General features: G+C 57.8%; 1 protein-coding gene across 1 annotated transcript in view; it reads right to left on the bottom strand.

Annotated features, from left to right (window-relative positions):
- The window catches only part of ARHGEF2 (Rho/Rac guanine nucleotide exchange factor 2), a 61,985-nt gene that overhangs the window by 26,096 nt on the left and 10,060 nt on the right, over window positions 1–25,829 (bottom strand). The window contains exons 3-6 of the mRNA XM_025215281.1: window positions 24,863–25,028; window positions 23,568–23,661; window positions 22,509–22,548; window positions 17,126–17,255 (exon numbers count right to left, since the gene is read on the bottom strand). Coding sequence (XP_025071066.1) covers window positions 17,126–17,255; window positions 22,509–22,548; window positions 23,568–23,661; window positions 24,863–25,028 — 430 coding nt within the window. The remainder of the gene's footprint in view (window positions 1–17,125; window positions 17,256–22,508; window positions 22,549–23,567; window positions 23,662–24,862; window positions 25,029–25,829) is intronic.

The following is a 25,829-nucleotide window of genomic DNA, read 5'->3' as shown; positions in this document are numbered from 1 at the left end:
GGCGGCTGCTGCCGGGGGCGGGCAGACCTCCGCCGGGGGGAGTCCCAGCACCAGCCCCCATCTCCAGCCCTCAGTACCAGACCCCCACTCCAGCCCCGACCCGCGGACCCCGCACTCACCGCCGGAGCGGCGTTCACACGGGGCCGAAGGCAACCTGCGGCCGGAGGCGCATTCGGGCCCGAAGTGCAGCTGCTTCTGGGGTGGGAGCGCAGCGCAGCGCAGCGCAGCGTGGCCGGGAACTGGAAGCAGCGATCCCCTGTGCCCCTAGAGCCGGCCTAGGAGCTCCACTGCAGCCCCCAGCGCGGCAGGGCAGGGATGGACGGGGGGAGATCCTCAGCTATAGGAATGCAAGGGACAGCTTGCAATGGCCTCGCAACAGGAGCCGGAGCCTGGCTCAAAGGGGCTTCCTGGCTACCGCTGGGACAATAGGCCCAGAACAATGGGCGAGGAAGCTGCTGCTGAGACGCTGAGGAGGAGGAGACGGGAAAGAGAGGGGGGATTTGCGCTTGCTAGGCAGGCCGGGACTCCTGGGTCCTCTTCCAGCCTCTGCCACTCACCTGCCCCACGGCAAATGGCTTTCCCCCTTACCTGACTCAGTTTTCCGAGCTGTGAAATGGGGGCATGATTTCACAGGCTGCAAGGACCCATCCCCCTGCAGGCCTGGCCTGGCACTGTGTGGTGCTGGGGTGCTGTGAACGCAGGGAAAAGCACCTGACCCAAAGAGTTTGCAAGCCCAGGCATAAGGAGAGCCAATGCCCCGCCAGGGGGTCCTTGTCTGAGGTCTGTGCCCCCATTAAGCACCACTTTTCAGCAGAGGTGGGTGGCTGTGGTGAGACCAGCCCCAGAGATGCAGGCATGAAGCCATCTGCAAGGCTTAAATCCCCAGCCCCTTCTCATAAGGATCCCTAAATCTTGTCACACGCCCAGTGACAGACAAGGCCTGGGGAAACTGAGACACCCAGGGCAAGAAAAGGAACTGGCCCCAAGTCAATGAACCAAGTCAGGGGGCAAAGCTGGTGGGGGGAAATTGGGTCTCAGCTCCACTCACCAGAGGCAGGAACCAACTCCCTTCAGGAGAAAACAGCCAGGAGAATAAATGAAAGCAAAGGGCCAAGCTGCCTGGCCCACATAGGTTCTCAGGACAAGGTCTCTGTCTATCCCCCCTTATACAATACGTTGCCCCTTGTGCTGGCCTGGCCTCCAAGACCTCGGGAGGGTTGGGGTGTCTGGCCAGGAAGACTCAGGGCCCAGTCTCCTTCAAAAGCGCTTCATGTACTCTGGGAAAGTGCCAGGAAGTCACTTAATTGCTTCGGGGAAACAAAGTCATATGCCAGGAGCAGCGGAAGGGCAGCGCGGCACTATGGGACAGGTAGTTTCCAATGTGACGTGTTCAGAATCCCCCCACACTGGCCTCGGAGACACGTTCACCCTCCGTCTCTGCGTTTCCCATGCCCAAGGCTCCCTGATACCTCCCGCACCATAATTAAACTCCGCTCTGTGTTACCATTGCCGTTCAGCCACACAGCCAGAAAAACTCACGGAAACCCGACAGCCTGGTTTCATGGAGCGTCTTATCGTAGTAGCATGTTTTTAAACCCCGGCTTGGACTCATGAGCTTGGGCTGCAGAGGAAAAGCTTGCACATCGAGAGAAGAGGACCCAACGTCAGGAAGTATGAGCTGGACGCAGGGGTTTGGGAACACCTGAGCTGGGTAGTGGTTGAGCGCAGGCCCATGCTCTAGTGTGGATGTGGTAGGTGATGAATATTCATGAAAAGGGCAAGCCGGGGACCGATATCCCTGGCAGAGGAAGGATAAAACAATGGATGACGCCCACAGACGTGGCCCAATTTCCCCAGCATTTGACATGCTTCTTTCAGTACTGATCTCAGGTCTTTTAAAATGGGCATCACAGCTTCCCTCCACATCAGACCTGCAGCCCCTCTGCCGCCCCAATCCTCTGCTCTATACAGCACCCGCAGCAAGGAAGCCCAGAGCCGGGTGGTCCGGGGGGGCCATCTCGCGACCCACAAAGGCTACCCTGACAGCCAGATGAAAGCAGGCTGCAAGCAGGGGCAGCGGCCGGACAGATTTAGCGTGGGCGGCTCGTACTGTTTATTTAACTGCACAAACACACAAAAGCCAAGAGCTTCCAGCCGGCAAGAACTGGGGTAAAGAGTCATCTCGGGGGCCCCTATGCGATCAAGACAGGGCTGGTTCTACAAAAGGGGTCTCCCCCCACCAACACCCGCAAGGAGCAAGCAAATGGACTTCCCCATCCCGGGATTTGGCTTTCCACTGGCAACAACAAGCATTAGCAGAAGCCACTGCCAGATCACAGGGCTAGATGCATGGAGCAGCTATAATTATACTTGGAGTATTAGCAGACAAACTGCCAGACGCACGGGCCTCTGCTTTGGCTGGAGAGAAGAGATCTCGTTTATCCTGATCCGTCTGTGCCGAGAGAGAGAGAGAGACAACCACTTGGCCGGGGCCAGGGGAAGGGGTGGGGAGACCGGCGTTCAAAAAGAGGCCTTTGCGCTCCAGAATTGAGGCCAGGCTTTGTAAAGGGCCCAGCTTCCCATTGAGAAAAGCAAGTCCTTTCTTCCCAAACACGCACGCACACGTGCCCATCAAACCCCGGTGCTGGGAGCCACCCAGGTGCTAATCCTCTCCTTCTGTCAGCAGTAAAGCAGTGGTCGTCTGCATCATTTCCAGCCAGGCTAGGATCAGTTGACCAACCGAACGCCAGGGCAGCCATGTCAGAAGGGGGATTTTTAAACTACGCTACCCTGTTCCTGCCAGCAAAACACCGGAATCGAGTTCTCTGATAAGACCGAGCTTTATCTTCATAAAGGGTTCCAATGAGTCACGCTGTGCTGGTGCCAGACCACACAGCTGATTAGATGCTGTGCACTGATGGCCAGCACATCCAACTCCAGAGCAGAAGCTCTGGTTCTTTATACGGCAGGCCCTGGTGCTTCCCTCCGTCATGTCCTGCTCCCAGGACCTGAGTCAAAGAATTAACCCCTGGGCTAATTGAGCCTGGGATCCTGACTCCGTCAGCGGTGGGTCTCTGAGGCTTTGAAGGAACGCAGACCAGCCGCGGACGCACTCCCGCAGCAGCTCCCGACCGCTCGCGTTCCACCAGGCTGAACACAAAAATTAAAGAGCTGCTTGTAATGCGGCCCCCGAGACGCGTTACAGCCTTGGGAGGAGACATGGGATCGCGTCTGCCCTCCGCCTCCCTGGAGGGGAGACTATATGGATGCCATGTGCGCAGTTAAGCGAGTCTAAAAGCACTCTCTCGAGACTGGGGGAGGGGATCTCTGGTTCTTTAGCTGGCGGCTGCAGCAGAGGCACGTCGAAGTGCTGCCGATTTGATCAGGGCTCTGCCTGAGTCCCAGCTCCCGGAGTCTTGTGATCAAGCGAGAATCTCTACTTTTATTTATAGACTCATAGACAATGAGGGCTGGAAGGGAGCTCAGGAGGTCGGATCTAGTCCAACCCCCTGCTCAGAGCAGGACCAGCCCCAACTAGATCATCCCAGCCAAGGCTTTGTCAAGCTGGGCTTTAAAAACCTCCAAGGATGGAGATTTCACCATCTCTCTGGGTAACCCATTTTAGTGCTTCCCCACCCTCCTAGCGAGAAAGTTTTCCCCAATATTCAACCTGAACTTCCCTTGCTATGACTGGAGACCATTGCTCCTTGTTCTGTCATCTGCCACCATTGAGAACAGTTTAAAATAAAGTCAAAGTCCTTTTGCAGGGGCAGAGAAGAGGACTGAAAATATGAACCCCTGAAGGAAACACATTAGCTCCTGCCTGCCAGGGGCTGGTCTCAGTTTGAGTGCTGGGGTCTGGGTGCTGGGCCAAGGCAGCGTTAGACAAGGGGAGGTGGAAGGGATGGATGGTAGGGGTGGTTAGAGGTTCGGTGAGGACAAGTTTCTTGCCTTCCTGCCATCCATGTACCACTCAAGGCGCCTGTCTCATACTAGCTCTCTTCATCAGACAAGGTGAGAAGGGCTCCCTTCTCCAGAAATCAGCTTGTACACAAGAGTGGAACCCCAAAGGAGCCGCAGTAGCTCATAAGACCTGAACTGGGATGCTGCAGTCGGTCAGTGCAGACAGGGATTATCATGTTTGGCATCTGCTGATGCTGGACCCTGTGCCGGCATGATCATGCCACCCACAGCCGGGCGACAAGGTCAAACCCAGCCTGTCCTGGCCGCCAGCGCTGGCAACATCGTTAATTAAACCCAGCTCGCCCTGGTGCCTTTTAACACAACCCCATTTCCGAGGGAAGGCAAAGCTCAGTAGAGGATCAATTACCAGCCCAAGGTCAGGGAGAGGAGGCAGTGTTAAGCGTGGTACCCAGGGGCCTGCTTGGTTCATCATTGCTCCCTCTTGGGCTTACATCATTCCCCGGGGCCCATTGTTGAACAGCCTGGAGGGAAAACGGCTGCGTCGGGAGTCTCCTTCTCACCAGGGCCAAGTTAATCACCAGCCTCCCCCACAGATTCCTCCCACTTTGCAGGAAACGAAGGGAACTGGAAAGCAGAGAGGCGACTCCGGCAGCAGGAAAGGCAGGCAGGGAGGTGGCTGAGTGGCACTGGGATGGGGATGCTGTCTTTGCACAAGAGCTCTGGTGAGCTTCAGCTCGCGGCACTCATGTGTAAAATCCGCTGCGCTGGGCTGCATCCACGCCGCTTGGCACAGGCTCTGGGTTAATAAACTCCAGGGCTGATGATTGACTTGCCTTTAAAGAACAGCCGGTGACAATGGCTCTGCACAGCTTGCCGCCTCGATTATTTCGGGGAGGGAATCTCTGCAGAGGAGCCTGTCCGGCTCCCAGAGGGATACAGAGCTTGTCAGCATGGCGCGGTGCATTTGAAAGGGCAGGAAGCAGCCTGCTGAAATGAAGTCCTCGCCACCAGTACAGGCACTCCTTGACTTACGTTTCGCGTTTACGTTTATAAATTGACACCGTTTCAAACTTTATAACATGAGTTTTGACTTTACAACGCTTGCCCTGATGTGATGCCACGCCAGCGAACAAGTTCACTGTGTCACCCATCTCCCTGGAGAACATCTGTCCAAACTTCCTTGGACACTTTCTTTAAGAAAGCAGACAAGACTCCAGAAAAACTTGCAGCCAAGACTTCTGAGAAGACTCCAGCCAAGAAGCCTTCAAAAAGTCCAACCAAGAGACTTTCAAAAAGTCCAGCAAAGTCACCTCAAAGAAGTCCTTCCAAATCAATATGATTGCTATTTACAATATAAATACATTGATGTAGCTATATTACTCATCTATAATTGATCGAGTACAAAATTCTGGGGTATTTTTGGTGAAAATAGGGTTCAGGAACCAATCCCCCATTTATAACATACATCATTCCCCGGGGCCCATTGTTGAACAGCCTGGAGGGAAAACGGCTGCGTCGGGAGTCTCCTTCTCACCAGGGCCAAGTTAATCACCAGCCTCCCCCACAGATTCCTCCCACTTTGCAGGAAACGAAGGGAACTGGAAAGCAGAGAGGCGACTCCGGCAGCAGGAAAGGCAGGCAGGGAGGTGGCTGAGTGGCACTGGGATGGGGATGCTGTCTTTGCACAAGAGCTCTGGTGAGCTTCAGCTCGCGGCACTCATGTGTAAAATCCGCTGCGCTGGGCTGCATCCACGCCGCTTGGCACAGGCTCTGGGTTAATAAACTCCAGGGCTGATGATTGACTTGCCTTTAAAGAACAGCCGGTGACAATGGCTCTGCACAGCTTGCCGCCTCGATTATTTCGGGGAGGGAATCTCTGCAGAGGAGCCTGTCCGGCTCCCAGAGGGATACAGAGCTTGTCAGCATGGCGCGGTGCATTTGAAAGGGCAGGAAGCAGCCTGCTGAAATGAAGTCCTCGCCACCAGTACAGGCACTCCTTGACTTACGTTTCGCGTTTACGTTTATAAATTGACACCGTTTCAAACTTTATAACATGAGTTTTGACTTTACAACGCTTGCCCTGATGTGATGCCACGCCAGCGAACAAGTTCACTGTGTCACCCATCTCCCTGGAGAACATCTGTCCAAACTTCCTTGGACACTTTCTTTAAGAAAGCAGACAAGACTCCAGAAAAACTTGCAGCCAAGACTTCTGAGAAGACTCCAGCCAAGAAGCCTTCAAAAAGTCCAACCAAGAGACTTTCAAAAAGTCCAGCAAAGTCACCTCAAAGAAGTCCTTCCAAATCAATATGATTGCTATTTACAATATAAATACATTGATGTAGCTATATTACTCATCTATAATTGATCGAGTACAAAATTCTGGGGTATTTTTGGTGAAAATAGGGTTCAGGAACCAATCCCCCATTTATAACATTGTTTCTTATGAGAAAATTGGTTCCGGGTTACATTGCATCGTAAGTCCGAGGACTGCCTGTACGCAAGCCAGCGCTGATGAAAGAGCCAGGAGTCAGACCCCTGGGTTTTCTCCCTGGCTCTATGAAGGGGGTGGGGGCAAGGGACCAGGGCCTGGGCCAGATTCAGACGTATCACTTGGGCTCTCTGCCTCGGTTTCCCCAGTCTGAGCATGGAACTGCTTTACCTCCTTAGGCTTGTCCTGAGGATTGACCAAGGTTTATAAAGCAGCAAAAAATATCCAAATCTTTCAAGCCAGAGATTGCCCAGCAAAGTCAGAGCAGATTTCAAGGATTCCCATTTCACTGATGGGAAAACTAAGGCGCAGAATAGGGTTAAGAGAACACGTCCCTCCTTCTCGTAGCGTGAAACCCAGGCGTCCTCACCCCAAACCCCAGCTCTAGCCACTAGCCCTGTGCTTCTCAACCTTTTTAGACCTCAAACGCCCCCTTGTTAGACTCACAGCCCCCCTCAGAAAGTGCCAGCTGTTACCTTTCTCTCGTTTTTTGACTACAGAAAAATACCAGAGCAATTCTTCTGTCACAAAAAAATGCAGCAAGCCCATGCAGGGCAGCATGACACGGTGGATTGTTATTGGAAACCTCCAGGTTTATCTTGTGAATCACATGTTGGTATTTGCGCACCTCACCATGCTAAGAGCGCGTGCCCCCCTTAAACGGCTCCTGCAGTGCCCCGGGGGTTGCGTTGCCCTGGTTGAGAATCACTGTACAAGATGACCATACCTAGCTGTTTGTGTTGAGCCTCGTTCTATGCTGAAGTCTACAAGGCAGGGTGGGAGGAAATCCAGGCAGTGCAGCAGAGCGGATCGGGATGAAAGAGCTGGAGGGCAGGGAAGATCAAAGGTGCAGGGTAGGGTCAGCTGGAAATTCAAAGGGATTAGACTCTGGCACTCGCCCAGTGAGCAGAGACTGAGAGATGAGGCCAGGGAGATGGGGCCAGCAGAGGATCAGATGAACCACAGCCCTGGGCCCTCAGCTTCTGCGGTCTATGAGGCCACATCAGGATACCAGTGTCTCCCAGGACCCAGCTAGCAACTGAGCAAGCGGCTTGGGAGACAAAGACCTGTCCCTCTCTACACGGGATGCAGGACCTGCTATATTTCCACGACACGGCCTGAAATGCAAGTCACGTGCTATGTAACTGGTGCTTCTCTCCCAAGCCCCAGCCCCTGGAGGCCGGTGACCGAGTTCCTCAACCCCCACTTGAGGGGAAGGGTCTCACCTTCATGGAAACAACCTGGATGGGTCGCACCTAAGGCTCACAAACCCAGAAGGCAAAAGGAGCCGTGGTCAGGGGATAAGATCCCCAGCGAACGCTGGCATGGTCCTCCAGCAGCCAGTGCGGTGACCCTGAAGCAGCCTAGCTGTCTCCAAAGGGCAACCAACAGGTCTGGGATGAGGGTGGGCAGATGGAGCCCCCTGGCAAGTGGTGACAGCCAGTCACAGCTCCCCACCTCCCAGCCTGCAGGTGCTTCCCCAAATGCCTGCCGGTCTCATGGGATCGGAGCTGTTTCATCCATTGGGGCAGTTCTGAGCCCCAGGCTGGGCCTCTCATGGGACCTCCCGGCTTGAGGCAGATACCTGGAGGCTTCCTCCTGGTCTTAAACCTCTGTGATACAGCCCAGAAAACCCCACACCACATCCCCTGTCCCCAACCCCCTGCCCTACAAACCAGGTGTGCAGTTAACAGAGCACAGTGCAGCACCAAATCACCGTTCACCACATTGCTAATCCAGGCTTCTCCTGCTTGCCGAGGTTACACTCCTGGCTTGTGAGAACTTGACTGAGCTGGAATTTCCCAAAGTCGGGGCCATGGGTCTGCTGCCCCCATCCAGACAGCGCCAGGCGCCGAGGGGGATCGACCAGCGAGTTAAACCTTAAACCCGTAAAACTTTCCCGGCCCCATAGCCTTCAGCTCTCCTGGAGGACAAGGCCATGGGGATACAGGGAAATGCCAGCAGCTCCCTGCTTAATGAGTAACTGCTAACAGCTGCCAGCCCTGAAAAAAGTCCCCACCTTGGCATCCTGCTGGGACGTTGAATGGTACTGGACAGAAATGGAGGTTAAATGGGGAGATAAAGCACAGGGCCGCAGCTGATAAAGCCCAGCACAGGACGGATCTGCTCTGGGCTTCAGGATTCCCAGTGAGAGGCAGGGAAAGAAAAACATCACATCGGTGTTTAAACAAGTCCAGCCCAGCCCAGAGCAGGGGGGACTTGGAACGAATACAGGGTTTGCTTTCCCCCACCGCGAGGCCATGTCAGGGCTGTGCATGCAGGGCCCTGCCGCAGCTGGAAGGAGCTGCAGGTTGGAAGGGGCAGCGGGGCCCACCCAGGGATGCTGGGGTCTTATCCCAGCTCTGCTGAGATGCCAGGTGAGTTGCTTCCTCCCCACCCCCCACTGCAAAAGCAAGGGTTGTGGGGCTGGGAGCTGGATCCTGGCCCTGGCTTCCTCACCTGACAGCCCTCCACATCCATGTGAGTTGCAGACTCCAAAGCTGTGCAGAGACCGGCATGGGCAGGGCCCTGATCCCAGTCAGGATCCTCCATTATGAGCTCACTGTGCTATGGCAGGGCTGAAAGGGAGCCAGGAGGAGCTCATCAGAGCCAGAGTTTGGCTTGGCCATCTGCATGACCCTCTCGGGGCAGAGGCACACTCCCCTGTCTGCTAGTCCTAGCTGGGCAGCAAAGCTGGTCAGTTATTTCAGTGAGAAGTCAGACAAGGGGGCTGGATTAGATGCGACCTCGAGAGATCCCTTCCTGCCAAACTTTTCTAGGAGTCTGATTAAGGGAACAATAAAATACAGAAATTCAATGCGTGTGTGTGCATGCATGTGCACATGGGGTATACTTACATGCACATGTTTCTCAGCACACTTCCCTCCAGCATCCAGTGTGTGCTGAGCCAAGGCCCCTTGCCAGTGCTCTCATCCTATCGCAGGGACTAGGTGCAGGCAGGCACCTGGAGCTCATTAGCTAGGAGCATGGCCTGAGGATGGGAGTCTAAGCACAGGACTGGGGGTCAGTTCCCCTCTGGGCTCCATAACTCTCCCCCACACTCCCAGCAGCATGGGCTGGGAGTGCCAATAAGAGGGCCGATCACGGCTCCGAACTCCTGAGTCCTGTTCCCAGCTCCATCATGGACTGGCCTCGAGATCGGGGGTGGCTGGACGCACACAAGGAGGAATGCGGGGGGATCGTTCTTACCTCCCAGCTCTGGGGTCTTGGAAACGGGCTGGGGTGCACTCAACCCAGGGCAAGGGTGGGCGAGGTCTGGGCCAGGGGAGAGGCAGGGGGGGGGCACCTCTCCTGTTACCCAGGGGGCCCCTAGGAAGGATTAGCTGGGACCAGCATCTTTGCATTCAGAACCTGATGAACCAGAAAACCAGCCCCCGGGAGCTGTTTGCAGCAGATCAAGGTCATCGCCAGATAGAATTTCCCCTTCCTTTTGCCATGGGAACGGGCCCTGTTCCCTGCTTGTCAGCCCACACCCACCCATCTGCCGCTTAACAAGATCCCAGTGGCAGTTTTAAAACCGTGACCCATTAAACAGGTGCTGCCTAGCAGAGAAATGAAGGGGTGGGGGGAAACGATAGGATCACTTCTGTGGGCATGGGGCTGGGGCCTGAGTCAATCCAGCTGCTGAGACCAACCCTTGGCTCTATAAGCAGCTTTTTACGCAAGCGAGTAAATCACTGATCAGCGCCCCGGGTCTGTGCACGGCTGGTGGGGACGCTCTCATCAACTGACACTGGGTTCAGTATGATTGGACTTAATTCAGTGGGCACCTAGGTATTAAGCCCTGGGGTAAAACCACCCAGATTTCACCTCTAGGTTGATTGAGTTGTGTGTAGAGACAAGGAGGACCTTGGCTGTTGCTGGAGAGGGGAGGATCATTTCATAGAAATCATAAAGTAGGCTGGAAGGGACCTCCACAGGCCCCATCCAATCCAACCCCCTTCCTGAGGGAGGATCAGCCCTGTCCAAACCAGCCCAGACAAACCCATTGTCTAACCTCATAGCCATCTCTGATGCATCCGCACTGCAGGACATCACATCCAAACCTGACCCAGGGAAAACAGGGCTGAACACGGCAGCCAACGTCCGGCTGCTGCAAAGGGTGTTAATAGATGCTCCAGACATCCCAGGCAGACTGGGTCCCTGCTTCCGAAGTTAAACCCCTTCCCAAGTCTGTACTAATCTGACCACGGGGGAAAATTCCTTCCTGACCCCAAATAGGCATTGGTCTGACCCTGAGCAGATGGGCAAGACCCTCTAGCCAGGACTCTCCAGGGTTGAGTCCCAGAAGAAGCACTGGCACAGCCCAGTCCCCATCCCCAGCCTGGGCTGTAGCCAATACCTAACTACCTCTGAGGGAGGCTTAACAGCCCCCGCCACATGGAGCAGAAAGAGAGGGGTGAGGGCAAAGCCCAGAAGCCTGGGAAGTCCTCACAGCAGAACACAGGCATCCACACACTTAGATCATCCCTGATCCCCTGCTTATATTCTTGAACACCTCCAATCTCCACCAGCAGGCCCTGAAGGCAGCAATTCGCCTCCCAAGGAGACAATGGCCCATTTTACAGAGGGGAAAACTGAGGCACAGAGAGAAGGGATTTTCACCCAGTAGAACCAGAAGTCAAACCCAATTCTCCTGGCTCCCAGCCCAGTGCACTGTCCGCCCAGCCAGTCGCTGTCTAAGCCAAGCTCCCAGCGAGCTGCATTCACCCTCTGAAGACTGCAGAGAACATGCAAGCGAGCAAAAGGAAAACAGCAGCTGAAGAAATCAGTGCAGGAGGCTTCCCCGTGCCCTCCCCCAGGCCTTGGCTAAGCCCAGTGCTCTGGAGACCCCTGGCCATTAATTCACTGCTCCCTTCTCGCCAGCCTGCTGTTGCCGGGGTGTGGCAGCTGCAAACGTCCCCCCGCAGCAGCCGGACCCGGTGCCAAGGCCGAGCTCAGATCAGCCCAGACAAAGGCAGGATTGCAACACCCTCGTGTTCCCAGCCAAACGCTCGCTGGGGAAGTGGGGAAAGGGCCGGGCTGCTGACAGAGATGGGGAACAGGTTGGGTTCATTTATGGGGACTCCTCCCAGCGTCCACCCCCAAGGCATGGGGCTTGTCCTCTGGCAGGACTCAGGCAATACATCTGGTCCCACTCTCACCCATGTGCCTGCAGAGCCTCGGTGCTCCCCATGGACAACCCAGGCTGGTTCAGCTGATGGGAGAAGGCACCTGCCTGGGTCTAGTTCTGACACTGCCACTGATGTTCTCCATGCCTCAGTTTCCCGCTCCTGTCTTTAGTCCATGAGCTCTTTCAGGTCCTGTCTCTCACTATGTGCATGTGCAGCACCTAGCATAAGAAAGGCCTTGATATGTCAATCAGAGGGGGGCCACATACTGCTCTAGAGAGACGCGACCCCACCCATCCCCTGTCAGAGCCACCATGCAGCCAGCTGCTGGCTCCAGGGGTCCCAGGTGAGGCTGGGACCAGATGCAGCTTCCATCTATGGGAAACCCCTGGCGCGGGGGCAGACGGGACATCACGTGCCAGGAAACAGCTCCTCGTGGGGACTGGGGGGAGACTCCAGGCTGATTTCCTTTCCTGAGGCTGGAGACAGGGTGTAGCGGGCTATAAAAAGCCCTTCCCAGGAAGAGGGGGGGATGCATGGCCCCCCACGGCAAGAAGAGAGCCCCACGACTCTTGCTTGCAGGCCACGATTGAGAAGCAGCAGGAAGTGGCAGGGCTCTGCGGTGGATGCCAGCCCCTGCCTAGCTCACCCCTCAGCAAAACCTCACGGCATGAACCGGTTGCTCCCCATTGCACAACTCCGCGCCAGTACAGTGCCTGGCAGGCTGGGGCCCGGGGTCTGAGTGCTACTGCCCTACACACAGCCATGCCAGGATTGGGGTGCAGGCCCAGTGCACCACCCCACAGCGGGCTGCTATACTATGCCCCCTCCGGGGTTGGATTTACGGCCCTCCCCCCATGGCTCCTTTGGGAAGAGGCCAGAACCCGCCTCCAGGCTTGGTGTTGTTTTTGCTTTAAATAGCTCCATTCCCCAGCTTCCTCCCCATGATGGATGCTCAGACTCTCAGCACTGGCCTCAGCATTGGGAACGCCTGCAGGCTGCTGTTTATTCCTGGAACAGGCCTGCGTACTAGGTGCTGTACATCCCTTTTGCAGGGATCTGGCCCCTGACACCATTCAGTGTAACCAGACGGGGAAAACTGAGGCACGGAGAGGGGACAGGGACAGGATAACTCAAGGGCCTGGCTCTCATGCTCTGAAAGCAGCTCCAGTTTGATGTCCTGCATCCTCAGGGGATACCCAGGAGCCCTCAAGCAGGGGAACTGCAGCCTCCTCCTGCAGGGGCAGATGGCATGCAGGGGCAGATGGCATCCCCCCCCCCCCCCCCCCCCCCCCTAACCACTCCCCCACAAACCCCACACCCTCACCCCCCCCCCATGCCCCTTGAAACTTCTGCTTTCCCCTTAACAGAGACCAAGATGCAGCTTAAGTGGCCACAAGGCAAGGCCCTGCCTGGTGCCCACGATGGTGGAGGGGGTGACCCAGGTGGCTGGGGGTGGAATTTGTGCAGGGAGGGAGAGCGCAGCACGTGTCTGGGCCCCGAACAAAAGGCCCCTTTGTCCTCTCCTGCAGGCACCTGGTTCCCATAGTGACAGCAGCTCCTTAACAAACAGCTGGGGTCAGAGGGAGTGTGGTGGAGTGGTTATTGAGAGACCGGGCTAAGGACTGGCCCCCTCCTCACATGGCCAGCAGAGCAGCCAGCAAAGGCTGGGTCCCGTGTCTTGGTCCTGGGCAAGACCTGGGAGCTAAGGGCATGCAGCACCCTGTTCTGACTCTATGCAGGTTCCAGCAGGGGGTGGTCACATGCTCTCAGCCTCAGTTTCCACCTCCAGCAATGGGACACTGCTTGGTTTTACCAGAGGCCGGGGGGGGGGCAGTCAGGAGCGACACCATCCTCACCGGCATTCCCCATCCCTAGCCCAGGGGCTGCGTGGGGGCTGTGCTCGTCACCAGCTCCCACCCCTAGTATGAGGATGCCGTGTCCTCTGAGTCACCGTCTCCTCTGCTCACTCTCACCTCCCACCAACCCAGCTCTTTTCGACTGAGCAAGAAGGGGAAACCAGGTCACAACGAGGCGGCGGGGCAAATGCAAGTCACTTCCCAAAGGCAGGGCCCCCGGGGCTGGCTGCAATCCAGCTGTGGGCTCAGTTTTGCCAGCTGTGCAATGGGGAGAACGCCTCCTCCACTCAGGGCGGGCACTGTGGGGGAGGTAAGGTGTAAAGGTGATCAGTACTTAGAGTCCTCCCCTGCTTCCCTTTCAGATCCTCTCATCTGGGTGTGATGGAGTCCCTCCAGGCAGAGACGCAGACCCCAGAGACGCCTCCCCACCGTGCTGACCTGCCCCGGTGCTACCTCCTAGGTGCTGGACCCCCTCCCTGCTGCCGGGAGTGTTCTGTGCCCCCCGCAGCCCCCCGCCACTCGCTGGCATTGGCACAGACTTTCCTGCACCTCTGCCCCTGGTTCCAGACCCAAGACCACCCTCCATGGCCCCCGGCCAGGCACAGGGCTGGACGTTAACCCCCCCTGCCCCAGAGCTGGGATTGGAACCACAAACTACATGTGCCCCCTCCAGCCATGGGGGGACGGGGAGCACAGCTCTGGCAAAGCAGCTACAGAAGAAGCCAGAAGTCACAGAGCTGTTGGCATGGCTAGGGCTGATGCTCTGCTCCAGGCATGTTCTTTTCCCAGCGCCCATCACCCTGGCCTCTGGCTCCAGCACCCAGCAACCCAATTCATGGCTGCCACGTGGGGTCCAAGCTCTCACCTTCCTTCTTCCTGGGGGGCTGGAAATAACGTGCTGGGAGATGATACATGTATCCCACCCCCCGTGCATACAGTATGTGATTTTCCACAGGATTTATAGCAGCTGCCTGTGGGTGCATTGAACTGCATGGCGAGCTGGCCGCGGGTCCTGGTTTAGCCCATTCTGCTCTTGCTGTGGATCCCAGCTGCAAATCAGATCCAGTTCTGGGGTCAAGCTGGGTCTGGGGTCTAGCATCAAGCTGGGAGCTCCCCCCACAATGGACTGGGTGCAGTCAGAGCCAGGATTCAACCCCCATTGCTGATGCTCTTGATGAGATCCCCAAGGCAGGATGGTCCCCTCCTTCCAGGCTCACATCTGAGGCGCAGCTCCCCAGCACCTAGCAGGATAGTGCCCCCTATTAGGCTTGGGGGCAAGCTCCCTCTGCCTGGGATCCTGCATCTTTAAAAAGCAAGCAGCTGGGTGTTGGGCCTGGCAGGGGGCCTGGGAGCAGAGAGCACTGGGGAGAGTGGAGACAGCTTGGCAGGGGCCCCAGCAGAGCCCTGGGAGGGGCTGGGCTTTCTCTAAATACATACCCATGCTCCCAGCTCAGTCCCGTCTAAAAATAGCTGAGGGTGAACCAAGTAGGTGACAACATCAGGCCGGGAACGGGAGAGTTTGCAAACCAGCTGATGCCCAAACCCACCCTTGCTAATTGCCGGGATGCAGCTGCCTCTGGGGTGGAACACAGCCGAGGTTCAGTACTGAGAGAGAGGCCAGAGAGAGCTGCCTGGCCAGCACAGACACAGCCCTAGCCCTCTCCAGGGCAGAACGCCACAGCTTTCCGCAGTCCCTTGCGCCACCAAGGTCTCCCCTCTACACGCCAGCCAAGGCACAGCCTGCAAACACTGGAATCCAGAGTTAGCAGCTCTCCCCTCCAAAGGCCAACCTAGGGAAAACCTGCTGAGTCTGCAAGCAACAGAGCTTAGAGGAAAAAGCCTCTGGAGCAAGCCCTATTTCTTTGAGTGAAGAGACACTCCATGCAGACACTTTCCCTGGATGCCAGTGCCAAGAGATGGAGCCAGGCCCTCTGGGAAACCCATGGGGCCTTGGCTGCAGCTGGGCTCATACCTGGAGCAGCACAGGTCACCTCAATTAGCAACAAGAGAACTAACAGCCTCCCAACCGCGGCGGGACCCATCGCCCCTCCCTGCAGGAACAAGCATCTGGCATCAATTAGAGGCCACAGGAGCTCCTGGGGCTGCTTTGAAGCTGATTCCAGCCTTCAGGAAGATGCAGCTGGATGGGCAAGACCAAAACACCCAAGGCAGGGCCCAGCACCGCCATGCCCAGCTGGGAGAAGGGCAGAGAGCCCGCTATATGTGGTACCAGGGAGCCCCTGGGCCGGTGGCACCTGGAGAGCTCGGTCCTGCCCTGACACAGGGGTCCAGACAGATCGGCTCCCCCAGCCATGGGAGTGAAGGGGCCAGCCTGGCATGTCCAACCCCTGGACTGTGCCTCTCTCTCACCTTCTCCCCCCGGTTGCAAGCTCCTGAGCCAGGCCTGTCACTCCCCACAGCACCGTGAGGCTTGATCTCAGCCAGGGCCGCAGCCCATGCGGGGAGCTCTCATCCACCGCCACCCTCCAGCCAGCCCCAGGCAACACAGAAAGCCTTGTGGCCCCACTCAACAGCCACATGCTCCCGGCACTCACGACTCTCGCACCGGGGCCATCAGCGGAGAGGGGACAGGGCCCATGGCAGCGAGGCAGGGAGGTCAGAGCCCCCCCGCACCACCTGACCAACATGTCCAGATGTGCTCACAGCTGGCGCCTAATCTGCCTTGCTCCAGCCGAAAGGGAGGGGAGGATTAGTTTAGATGGGCTGGATTTAGGACGGACGGTTGTAATCTGGGTGCGGCAGGCTCCCAGCCCCCTTTCCCTCTGCACGGACCGCACCACACCCCCGAGCAGCCCCCAGCCCCCCTCAGCAGGTGGGGGCAGCGGCCAGGAGACAGGAACCTGGTGCTCATGAGGATGTGAGGAAGCAACTGCCCATGCACAGGTTCCCTGCAGCCTCAGTGCGGGATCGTATGTTGGGGCCCAGAGGGCTCCTCAACCCCTGGCCTGGCCCACGTGAGACCTCCGAACAACAGCGCAGACAGGCTCTTTCAGCATCAGGGGAGCAGTGGGGCCTGCAAGCTGCCCAGCCCAGGTGGCTGGGGAAGAAGCAGGGGTCCAGGGACAGCACCGAGCAGCCACAAGGCAGCAGCATCCCTCCCTCCTTGCAGTCTGCATCTCTCTGCAGCCAAGAGCCCTAGGGTCCAGGGCACTGCTCCTGGCTCTGCCACTGACTCCCTGAATGACCTTGGTCAAGTCACTTAGTCTCAGCCTCGCTGCTCCCACCTGCACTGGAGCAGGATTCTCATCTCCCCTGCTTGGTCATTAGGGCTTATGAACCAGGGACAGCCGGAGCTTGGCGGGGGCCTCTTTGAGGTAAGTCTGAAGGATCTCCTGGGCCAAGATCCAGGAGTCCGAAGAGAGGGAAGGAGGGGAGCTGAACAAGGCTCGGGGCTGCTGGAGGAGCAGAGCCCCCAGCTCATCCCGTCCCACACTGGCTGTTTATGGAGCCCCACAATTCTGTCAGGCAGGAAGGTGAAACTGAGGCACAGAGACCCCAAAGGACATCCCAATAACAAGACAGCTTGGTATGAACCCCCCCATGCTGCACCCCACACCCCTCCTCTGGGGGAAGAGACCCCAGGAGTCCTGCCCCCCTCTGGCATGCTCCGAGCAGGGCTAAGGAGAGAACCCAGGAGTCCCCGGGCACCCAGAGAGCTGCCAGGCCACCCCCACTACCCCCTGCGTGGTGCCTCCTACCTTGGCCTTGCCCGTCATCTTCTTGATGAAGCTGAGGGTGCGTCCCAGACGCGTTGCCTCCCAGTACTGCAGCTGCGGCTGCCCGGCCTCCCCTGTGGCGTCCAGCTGCCCACAGCTCCCGAGGCCGAAGCTGCAGGGAAAACGGCCGGCGCTGAAGCCTCCCCAAGTCGGTGGCCAGTGCTGCTCGGAGCCCAGGAAATCAGGAGGGGCCGAGCGCCCCGCTGACTTCACGCCACGCTGACTCCCAGCTGGGCCAGCACACAGAGCCCCTTGTGTTTGCTCAGGCAGCGGGTGAGCTGGGCCAGGTGCCGGCGGGAGAGTGAAGTGGGGGGGAGCTGCATCCCTATATCACCCTACTGTGAGCACCAGCTCTGATGCCAGGGTGATGGGCAGCAGTGGAATAACCACCCCCACCCCCCTGCCAGGGTCCCTCCCTGCCTGCTGGAAACCCCCTGAATGTGGAGAGGTACCCTCCCTGTTCAATCACATAAAGTGGTGCAGAGCTGAGGGGGCACAGAGGCAGCATTTCGGGGGTCTGGGACCCAGAAGTCCGGGGATCTAGTCCCAGCTCTGTTCTGGGGTTCTCTGAGCAAGAGGTTTCCCCTCCTTGCACCCAAAGAGGACCCCCCCCCAGGTGTTGATATGGCTGGTGCCAGACAGGACACCGGAAACCGCTTGCACCACAGGCACATGTGCAGAGGCAGCCACACACAAGCACATGCAGACATGCACGTGCATGTGCACACACAGGCATACACACAATACATACATAGGCTTACACTCTCAGGCACACACACGTGCATATGTGCCTGAGTGTGCAGGTGCCCATGTGGGCCTGCTTGTGTGCCTAGACATGCATACACACACAAGCAGGCAAACATGCACACCTGCACATGCAGGCACATGCATACAGATGTACACATGTGCACACTCCCCCACCCCCACAAACCCACACGCCTGCACACACCAGACACCTGCTCACCGGTCCCGGGCACGGAGCCACATGGGAGCAGGGCACACACCTGTGTCTCAGGGCAGCCTCCGGGCCCAGGGGCAGGGAAGCTACTTGGAGAGGAGGAGGGAAAGCGGGGCCCATCCGACACCGTGGCAACGGGTCCAGCGTTCAAAATTGGCCCAGCCGGCGGCTCCAGGCCAGAGGGCCGCTGGAATCTTTCTGGCTGATCTGTCCCACGCCAGGCAGTGGCTGCCCAGTAATCCCAGCTCCAGCACAACAAAGCCCCTAATGAAGATGGGAATGGGCTGTGACAGGGCCCAGGGGATGAATGGAGATCGACAATGCAGGAGGAGGGCCTGTCATGCTCCCTGCTCCTGGAGGGCAGGGCATGCCTGGTGTGACAGGGAAGAGACACCCAGCCCCAGGCCCACACTGCAACACCTGCATGGCACCCACTCTTCCTAGCCCAGGCATTCCCGCTGGGTTAGGTTGAACAAGTTGGATGGGTCTCAGCCCAGCACTGAGCAGGGCCTGGCATCAGCATCCTACCCACTGCTAGAGATGGGGGTCAGGGCTGGGGGTGGCATCTGGGCATCACAGGAGGGGCCACACCCTCCACAATGCACACCCACACACACCCATATGCACACATGTGCACAAACACATGCATGCCCCAAGCACACGCACACATGCACCCCACACAAACCCATATACACACAAATATGCCCCCCACACACGGTACACACACATGCCCCACATATGCATGCATACATATGAATGCAGGCATGCCCTCCTACCCCCCAACCACACACACACACACACACACACACACACACACACACTCTTGAGCAAAACAGCCAGACAAGCAATCATCTCTTGGGCAGATCCATCCTGAAACCAACGGTGCACGAACCCCAGCACCTTCTGCTTGCCTCCCCTGTTCCGCTTGCCAACATTTCCCGTTCTCAGAGGCCTGGGCTCCCTTCCCAGCCTCAGGCCCCTGATCAGATCCTGCACTGAAGTCGTGGTGCTGAGCCCGTGGCCTGGAGCTCATTTCCGGGGCAATCCCAGATGTGGGGGCCGGTTGGGTTGGGTCACCAAGAGGGAACAGCAGAGACAGGGTCAGAACCATGCGATCCGTCTTGACCTCAGGTCCAGCTTCAGGATGCCAGAGAATTTGCCCCTGACATTGCACTCAAAGGCCAGGGACTCTTTGCAAGGTGGCAACCTCTGCTAGGACAACAGTAGCTCCAGACATGAGCCAGGAGCCTCCAGCTGCACTTGGAGCTGTACAAGCACCAAAGAGTTTGTCCGCCTCCGTGGGCTGGTGCGTGACCAAGGGTCCCAGTGTCTCTAAGCAGGTCCGGTCAGGTGACCACTGCAGCCCTTTTTGTCCTCAGAGTCCTGGAGTCCAGCCGGGGTGGGGAAAGCCTCCATAGGGCATCGCCTCACCTGCAGTGTCATCAGGATGCTGCCTGCCTCATTGCTCCGTCCCAAACCTCGCTGGCTCCAGGTGTGATCAGAACTGGTGCAAGGTTTGCAGATCCCAGTTGCTACTGGCTTTGCTCAGCTCTTCTGGCTTCACCCGTCAGGACCCCCTTTTGCTGCCTCCCCCGTCCACGGAGGCTGCCCAGTGCCCTGCCGCGAGCGATCATGAAAGCACGTGGCTCCACAATGAATCACACAGCCCGTCCCGTCCTGACACAGGCACAAACAATGGGGCGCAGTGTGCGGCAGGCAGCCCCAGGGAGCGGGGGGTACTGGTAAGAAAAAACACAATCCCAAGGATCCCATTCCCAGCTTGGGGGGGAACTGGGGTCTGCTGGGGAGAGCAGTGGGGGGCTGGCAGTCAGGACTTCTATTTTGCAGTGGTGTTATTGGAAGAGCAGGGACAGGGTGGGGCAGGACTCCTGGGTCCCATACCCAGCTCTGCTTCCCCTGCAGAGGGAGGGAGAGGTTTGTGGGGGCTGGAAGAGACAGCAACCCCTGAGATAAAAACTGGATGCTACTGGCTAGAAAAAGGGACCTGGCCAGCATGTAGGGATGCACCATCTGGCAGCAGCAACATCTCTGTTACAGAGAGAGAAACTGAGGAACAGAGAAGGGAAGCAATTGCCAAGGTTACCCCAGCGAGCAGCAGCACAAGGCAAAATGTAAAGGCTAAGGCAGGCATTGTGCTGGGGCAGGATCTGAACCTGCATCCCAGGCCCACGTGTAACATGGGCAGTAACTCAGCAGCATCCAGAGCAGTGGGCAGCTTGTTTCCCCTTTTGGACTGAAATATTCCGCTCCCTCTCTTGATTGGATGTTTCCCCAAATCATGCCCGTTTTGTTAAATTTTAATAAACATTTTCCAAAAAGCTGGAACTAAAACCCAGCTCTTCTCCCTGGGTCTGGCGTTGCCTTGGAGCTACCACCTGTTTCCGCTGCGGGTGCTGTAACAGTGACACCACAGCACTCCGTCAGGAGGCAAGAGTGCGGCTCACACCCTCAGGGAAGCTGGGGGAGGAGGTGGGGGGGAACTTCTAGGAAAACACATGGGAGTTTTGTCTTCCTTTTGGGGCCAAACCAGCTTCTCCCTGAAGCAGCAAGTCCAGCTTGGGGCCAGCCCCGTCACCACCGTGTGTCCTCCGCCAGCCCCCTGCCTTGAGCTCCTTCTCTTCTTCCGTGGCTGCTCAAGCCCATTGGATTCCCCTTGGCTGAGGCTGGTTTGTCTCCTAGATCCCACCCCTGGGCACCTGTTTCAGCTGCGTCCGAGCCCCTCTTTGTCTAGAAAGCTCCTAGAACCACGAGGCTAGAAGGGATCTCTGGAGGTCACCTCTAATCCAACCCCCTGCCTGAGGCCGGATCCAAACCATCTCGGATATGTACTTGTCTATTACTAAACTACACGGTCAACCCTGACCCCCACTATGAGACCTCACACCCCACCCTGCTCCAGGGAAAGCAGGGGGACCACATGGCCACCATCCTGCTGCTGCCGAGGTTGTTAATAGATATTCGAGAGACCCCAGGCAGAGGCTGTGCCCCCGCTGCAAAGGAAGGCCACCCCCACAGTCCGTACCAGTCTGACCAGGGAGGAAAATTCCTTCCTGACCCCAAATGTGATCAGAGTGGAGGGGTAAGACCTTTTAGCCAGGACACTCTGGGGTTGAGTCCCAGCAGGAGCACTGGCACAGCCCAGTCCCCATCCCCAGCTCAGGCTACAACCAGCACTCAATGCTGAAAAAGGTGACTCCCCCATGACACACAGGAGGGTAAAAATATTCCTTTCTGGCCCCATTTGGCAGCCAGCGGAGCCCAGCATCCTGAGAAATTCCCAGAGTAAAACAAAGACATCCCTATGCCTAGATCACCCCCATCAGTGGCTTTCCAACCTCTCCTTGAACCTTTCCAGTGATGGAGAGCCCGCACCTTTCTTGGGGTCTACTCCATTGCCTCCTTGCTCTAATGGGGAGGAATCGGCCCTCCATCACATTCCTCTCCTTGCAGGTTTCAGGGCACGGGGCCCACCTCTCCTCGGCTGGCTGGAAGATAAGGGGAGGCTGTGTGACTCAACCCATTACGGCGCTTGTATCAGTCACATTCCATGAATTCGCCGGGACGTGCCAGCTGCAGCCGCCGCATGGGCCTGGGAAAGGGCTTAAAGAGGACTTCCAGGGGACACTCCAGGGTGCTAATCCTGTCGGCAAAGGCCCTGTCCCTTCTCGCTCCTTGCAAATCCCCTCTAGATTCTTTAACGAAGCAACCCGCCATCTTCCAGCAGCTCTCCCCGGCTGACAATCTGTTTCCCAGGCTCTGTCCAGCGGAGGGAGTTTGCCCATTGGCACCATGCAAGGGTATTGCAAATACGGCAAGCCACAGCTGCTGGAGCCAAGTCCTTAGGAGAGAATCTTGGCTTTCTTGAAAAAAAGCAGCTCAAGTTTCTCACCGGGCCTTGCAACCACAAGTCCTGGGAGCTCAGTGAGCAGGAGGGGGAAGGAAAGGATCTGGAGGCTGTAAATCAGGAGATTGAGGGGGTGGCGACCCTGGCATGATGCTGCTCACATCCAACAAAAGCCCCAAGTGCCCTGCAGGCTTCTACTGAGATTTTTTCTGCCCCCTCTGAAGCCCTGGGTCTGTTAGATCGGCCATGTCTTCACCGGGTAAACCTTCACCACTTGGAGAACTACTCATATTCCCACAGCCACATCAGGCTCCAGGGCCCCCGCTGTGCTGGGGGATCGCAAAGTGCTGTGCAAGTGATGCTAATGCCATCATGCCCATTTTACAGGCAGGAAAACTGAAGCACAGACAGATTCAGGGATGTGCCCAAGACAGAGAAAGTAGTGGGGCCAGGATCTCCTGGGTTTGAACTTGCTGCCTGTCTGCCCCGCCTCCTCTGTGCACCAGCTAATATGGTTTTACAATAAGCAATAACTTACGCACCTGTCAGCAAGGCTGGTTTCCGAAACAAAGAGAGAGATGTCTGAAATGATACAAGACCAAAGACTCAGCTGAGTGCCTTGAAATCCACCTGCTCCTGCAGATTCCCCTGAATCATGGGGACGTGAGTCCAGGGTGGCTGAAGCAGTAGGTTCCCAGAACGCAGGATACAGCTCCCCATCCAAAACTTCCCTGTAACCATGACCTGGCTCAGTTGGGGTGTCCACACTGAGCCTGATGGCAGCATCCCATTCCCCTGAGGCGGTGTTTGCCCTAAAGGTGACAGGGATCAATCCCTCACCTCAGCCATGGGGCAGAAGGCAGCTCTATCCACAGCCAGAATGGGAGCAGGAGGGCACCACAGGGTGGTGTGGCATATCACCAGAGGACTTGGCGGGGAGGGGGAAGGGTCCCAAGGCAGGGGCACAGACCAGAGAGCCCCCGCTCACCTGGCTGGAGGATGCAGCCGGACTCTTCTATGGAGAAACCCAACCCAGAGCAAAGCAGCTCCCCCATCAGGCATGATTCACCCCTATCCTTGTGCCCTCCTCAGCTGAGTCCCTGGTGCCCAGCGGTGGCTGTGCCCTGGTGCCCGCCCTCCCTGCCAGGGCTTGGGCCAGAGGCAGAACAGGGTCGGGATTTGAACCTGCTTTGGCTCCTCCAGACAAGCCCCTGCCCCTCATCAGCAAGAGCCTCTGCAACCCCTGCCAGCTCAGCACTGCAGCCAGCAAGCACTGGGGGGTTCCAGAAGGGACCCCAGCCAACTAGGGGTTCTGTGTTGGGGGGCAGAGACCCCTCTATCACTTTCCCAGCTGGCACCCCTGAGAACAGGGGCAGCCAGAGCCGCCTGCCTGGGGATGTGCAGTCTCAGCACTCTCCCTGCTGGACAACACCAGCACTGCTGGCAGGATGGGAAGAGACAGCCAGAGATCCCTCCTGGGCAATGAGCGCCTCCTGGTGAAGCTGCAGGACAACATGCTCAGCCCCAAACCTGCCCAGTGCCAGGGAGTGAGGGCAAAGAACAAAGGGCGGGTCGGGATGCACAGGCGTTTCCCTACTCACCATCCTTGTCCTGGAAGATGTCGATGCCACTCAGGGACACGGACTTGGAGAGGCCAGTGCCCATGGAGCCCTGCCCTGGCCTTGTGGCACCATCCTGGGGACAAGCTGAGAGTCAGGGCCAGAGGAGTGCAGATGGAGGGGCCGGGGGCACCAGACACTCAGCTGGCTGTATGCAGGTCCCCAAGCACCAGCCAAATGTCCCTTCCTGCCTCCCATGGTCAAAGGTGACACCAGCCCCATGCCCCGGCTGTAGCTGGGGCTTGGCTGAAGGTGCTAACGCTGCTCTCTCTGTGTCCTGCTGGGATTGTGGCCACTTCTGGGGGTGGGAGGCAGGGCAGGAGCAGCAGAGCCATTCCCCCGGGGGATCTCTCAGGCTTTCCCATCACCTGGGACTTTACATGGAGACCAGCAGCTCCCTGCACGCACCCCCAGTGCAGGCACCGCCTTGCCCCCAGACACTTGGGTTCTGCTCCAGGCTCCCCACACCAGCCTGTTGTGCAGCAAGGCACTTCTATTCTCCGTGCCTGGTTTCCCGTTCTGCCCCAGATCTAGGACGTGAGCTCCCTGCCCCTCGTGACACACACAGCTCCTAGCACAGCAAGGCTCAGATCTGCTGTGGACTCTCCCAGCGCTGAAGAAACAGGGGCAAGGGGAAATCTGGGCAAACAATGGCCAGGCTGGGATTTGGTGAAGACCCCGCAGAGACAGTCCTGAGGCATGTGGCCAGGGCCAGCAGGGCTGGGGTCCCTCGCAGGCCATGCTGCAATTTGTTTCTCTCCCCAGTTTTCTCCTGCTGCCACAGTTTCCCTTCCCCGACACAAAACTGCTTATGGAGGGGAACCCACCTCCAAACAGGAACCTCCCGGCTTCCTTCTTCTCCCCTCATGAGCAGCTACAATGCTGCAGAGCTGCCCATGGAGGATGTGGGGGGCTGGACCACAGCTCAGCCTTCCCTGCCCCAGCCAGGCCTGGCTGCAAAAATCCATCTCCCACCACCTCCGCACCAAATTGGGTCCCTGGCCCCTTGCTCAGGGCAGGCCATGGGCTACGTGGGCCGTTGGCCCCTTGCTCAGGGCCATTCCTGCCAGGAGGGCAGCAGCAATGCCCAAGGAGGGAGGCCTTTCCAACCTGACCCCCACCAGGCCCTGGAGGATGGGAGTCAGACGGGATCGGGTCAAGGGGGCTGTCTGGAGAGATGCTGGACATCCATGCCAAAGCCCACAGGAGCTCCATGCCAGGCCTCACCAGGTCCACCCCATGCTCATATGCTGGGAATCGCAAAGCTGCAGCCCTACCTGAGCTAGCGCCAGGTCCTCATCATCCTCGTCCTGGGAGAGCAGGGACTCCAGGGTGTCGATGCTGCGGACCATGGGGGCACGGCGTGGGTCCTGCCGGGATAGCCTGGCCAGGGGCTCCAGGCTGCTGTCAAGCTCGGGAGGGTCCAGGCCCTTCAGGCTGGCACTGCAAGAGGTGAAGGGGGAACTGGGAGGTTGGACCCTGGGGCCCCTGCACCCTCTACCCTCCCCATAAGCCCATGCATGCACTAGGGGCCCACTCCCACCCCTCCCTGCTCAGAGTCGGGCGCTCGTGGCACCCACAAGCCTAAGAGCTGCTTCCCCTTGCTGTGCCTCAGTTTCCCCTCTTCTACCCTCTGGCCCTGAGCTGCCCCCAAAGGGCTTGTGAGGAGTAAATCAGTGGGGCCAAGAGCTAGCTGGGAGAAGCTACTGCCTCTGTCCTGCTCCAATCCAGACACCAACCACCCCGGGCTCCAGCGTTCCAAGTCTCTCAGCTCAGATCCAGCTTCTAAGTGGGGGAGCAGGATAAAGGCCAGATCAGGGTCCCCATCCCCTGCCTACCTGCCTACCACCCCCCATCCTTCCCCTCCAGCCTGTGGCCCACATACCAGAGAGTCGTCTCCCCTCAAGCCCCCGCACGCCAGCTGCCTCCAGGGCAGCATCCCAGCTTCCGGCTCGGTGATATTTGCAGAAGTGGGTGCATGGCTGCGGCTGGTGATTTCAGATCTGCTTTCTGTAGTGTCTGAACAAGCTGAGCTCAAGGAACGACCCCCCCAACAGCATCTCTCCACCTCCCTGCACTGCAGCCCCATGCTCGCAGGGCCTGTGGGATGGGAGAGGCCATAAAGGAGCTTTGCGAACAGGGAACAGAGCAGGGAAAGGGTCAGAGGCCTCCCAGCAGAAGAGTGAGGGGCTTGGAGGCCAACCTGAAGCACGGGGTGCCTGGCTTCCCTACCTCCAGGGAAGA

Source organism: Alligator sinensis, unplaced genomic scaffold (assembly GCF_000455745.1).
Source record: "Alligator sinensis unplaced genomic scaffold, ASM45574v1 scaffold735_1, whole genome shotgun sequence".
NCBI classification, from domain to species: domain Eukaryota; kingdom Metazoa; phylum Chordata; order Crocodylia; family Alligatoridae; genus Alligator; species Alligator sinensis.
This window is presented reverse-complemented; position numbering and strand designations above follow the sequence as displayed.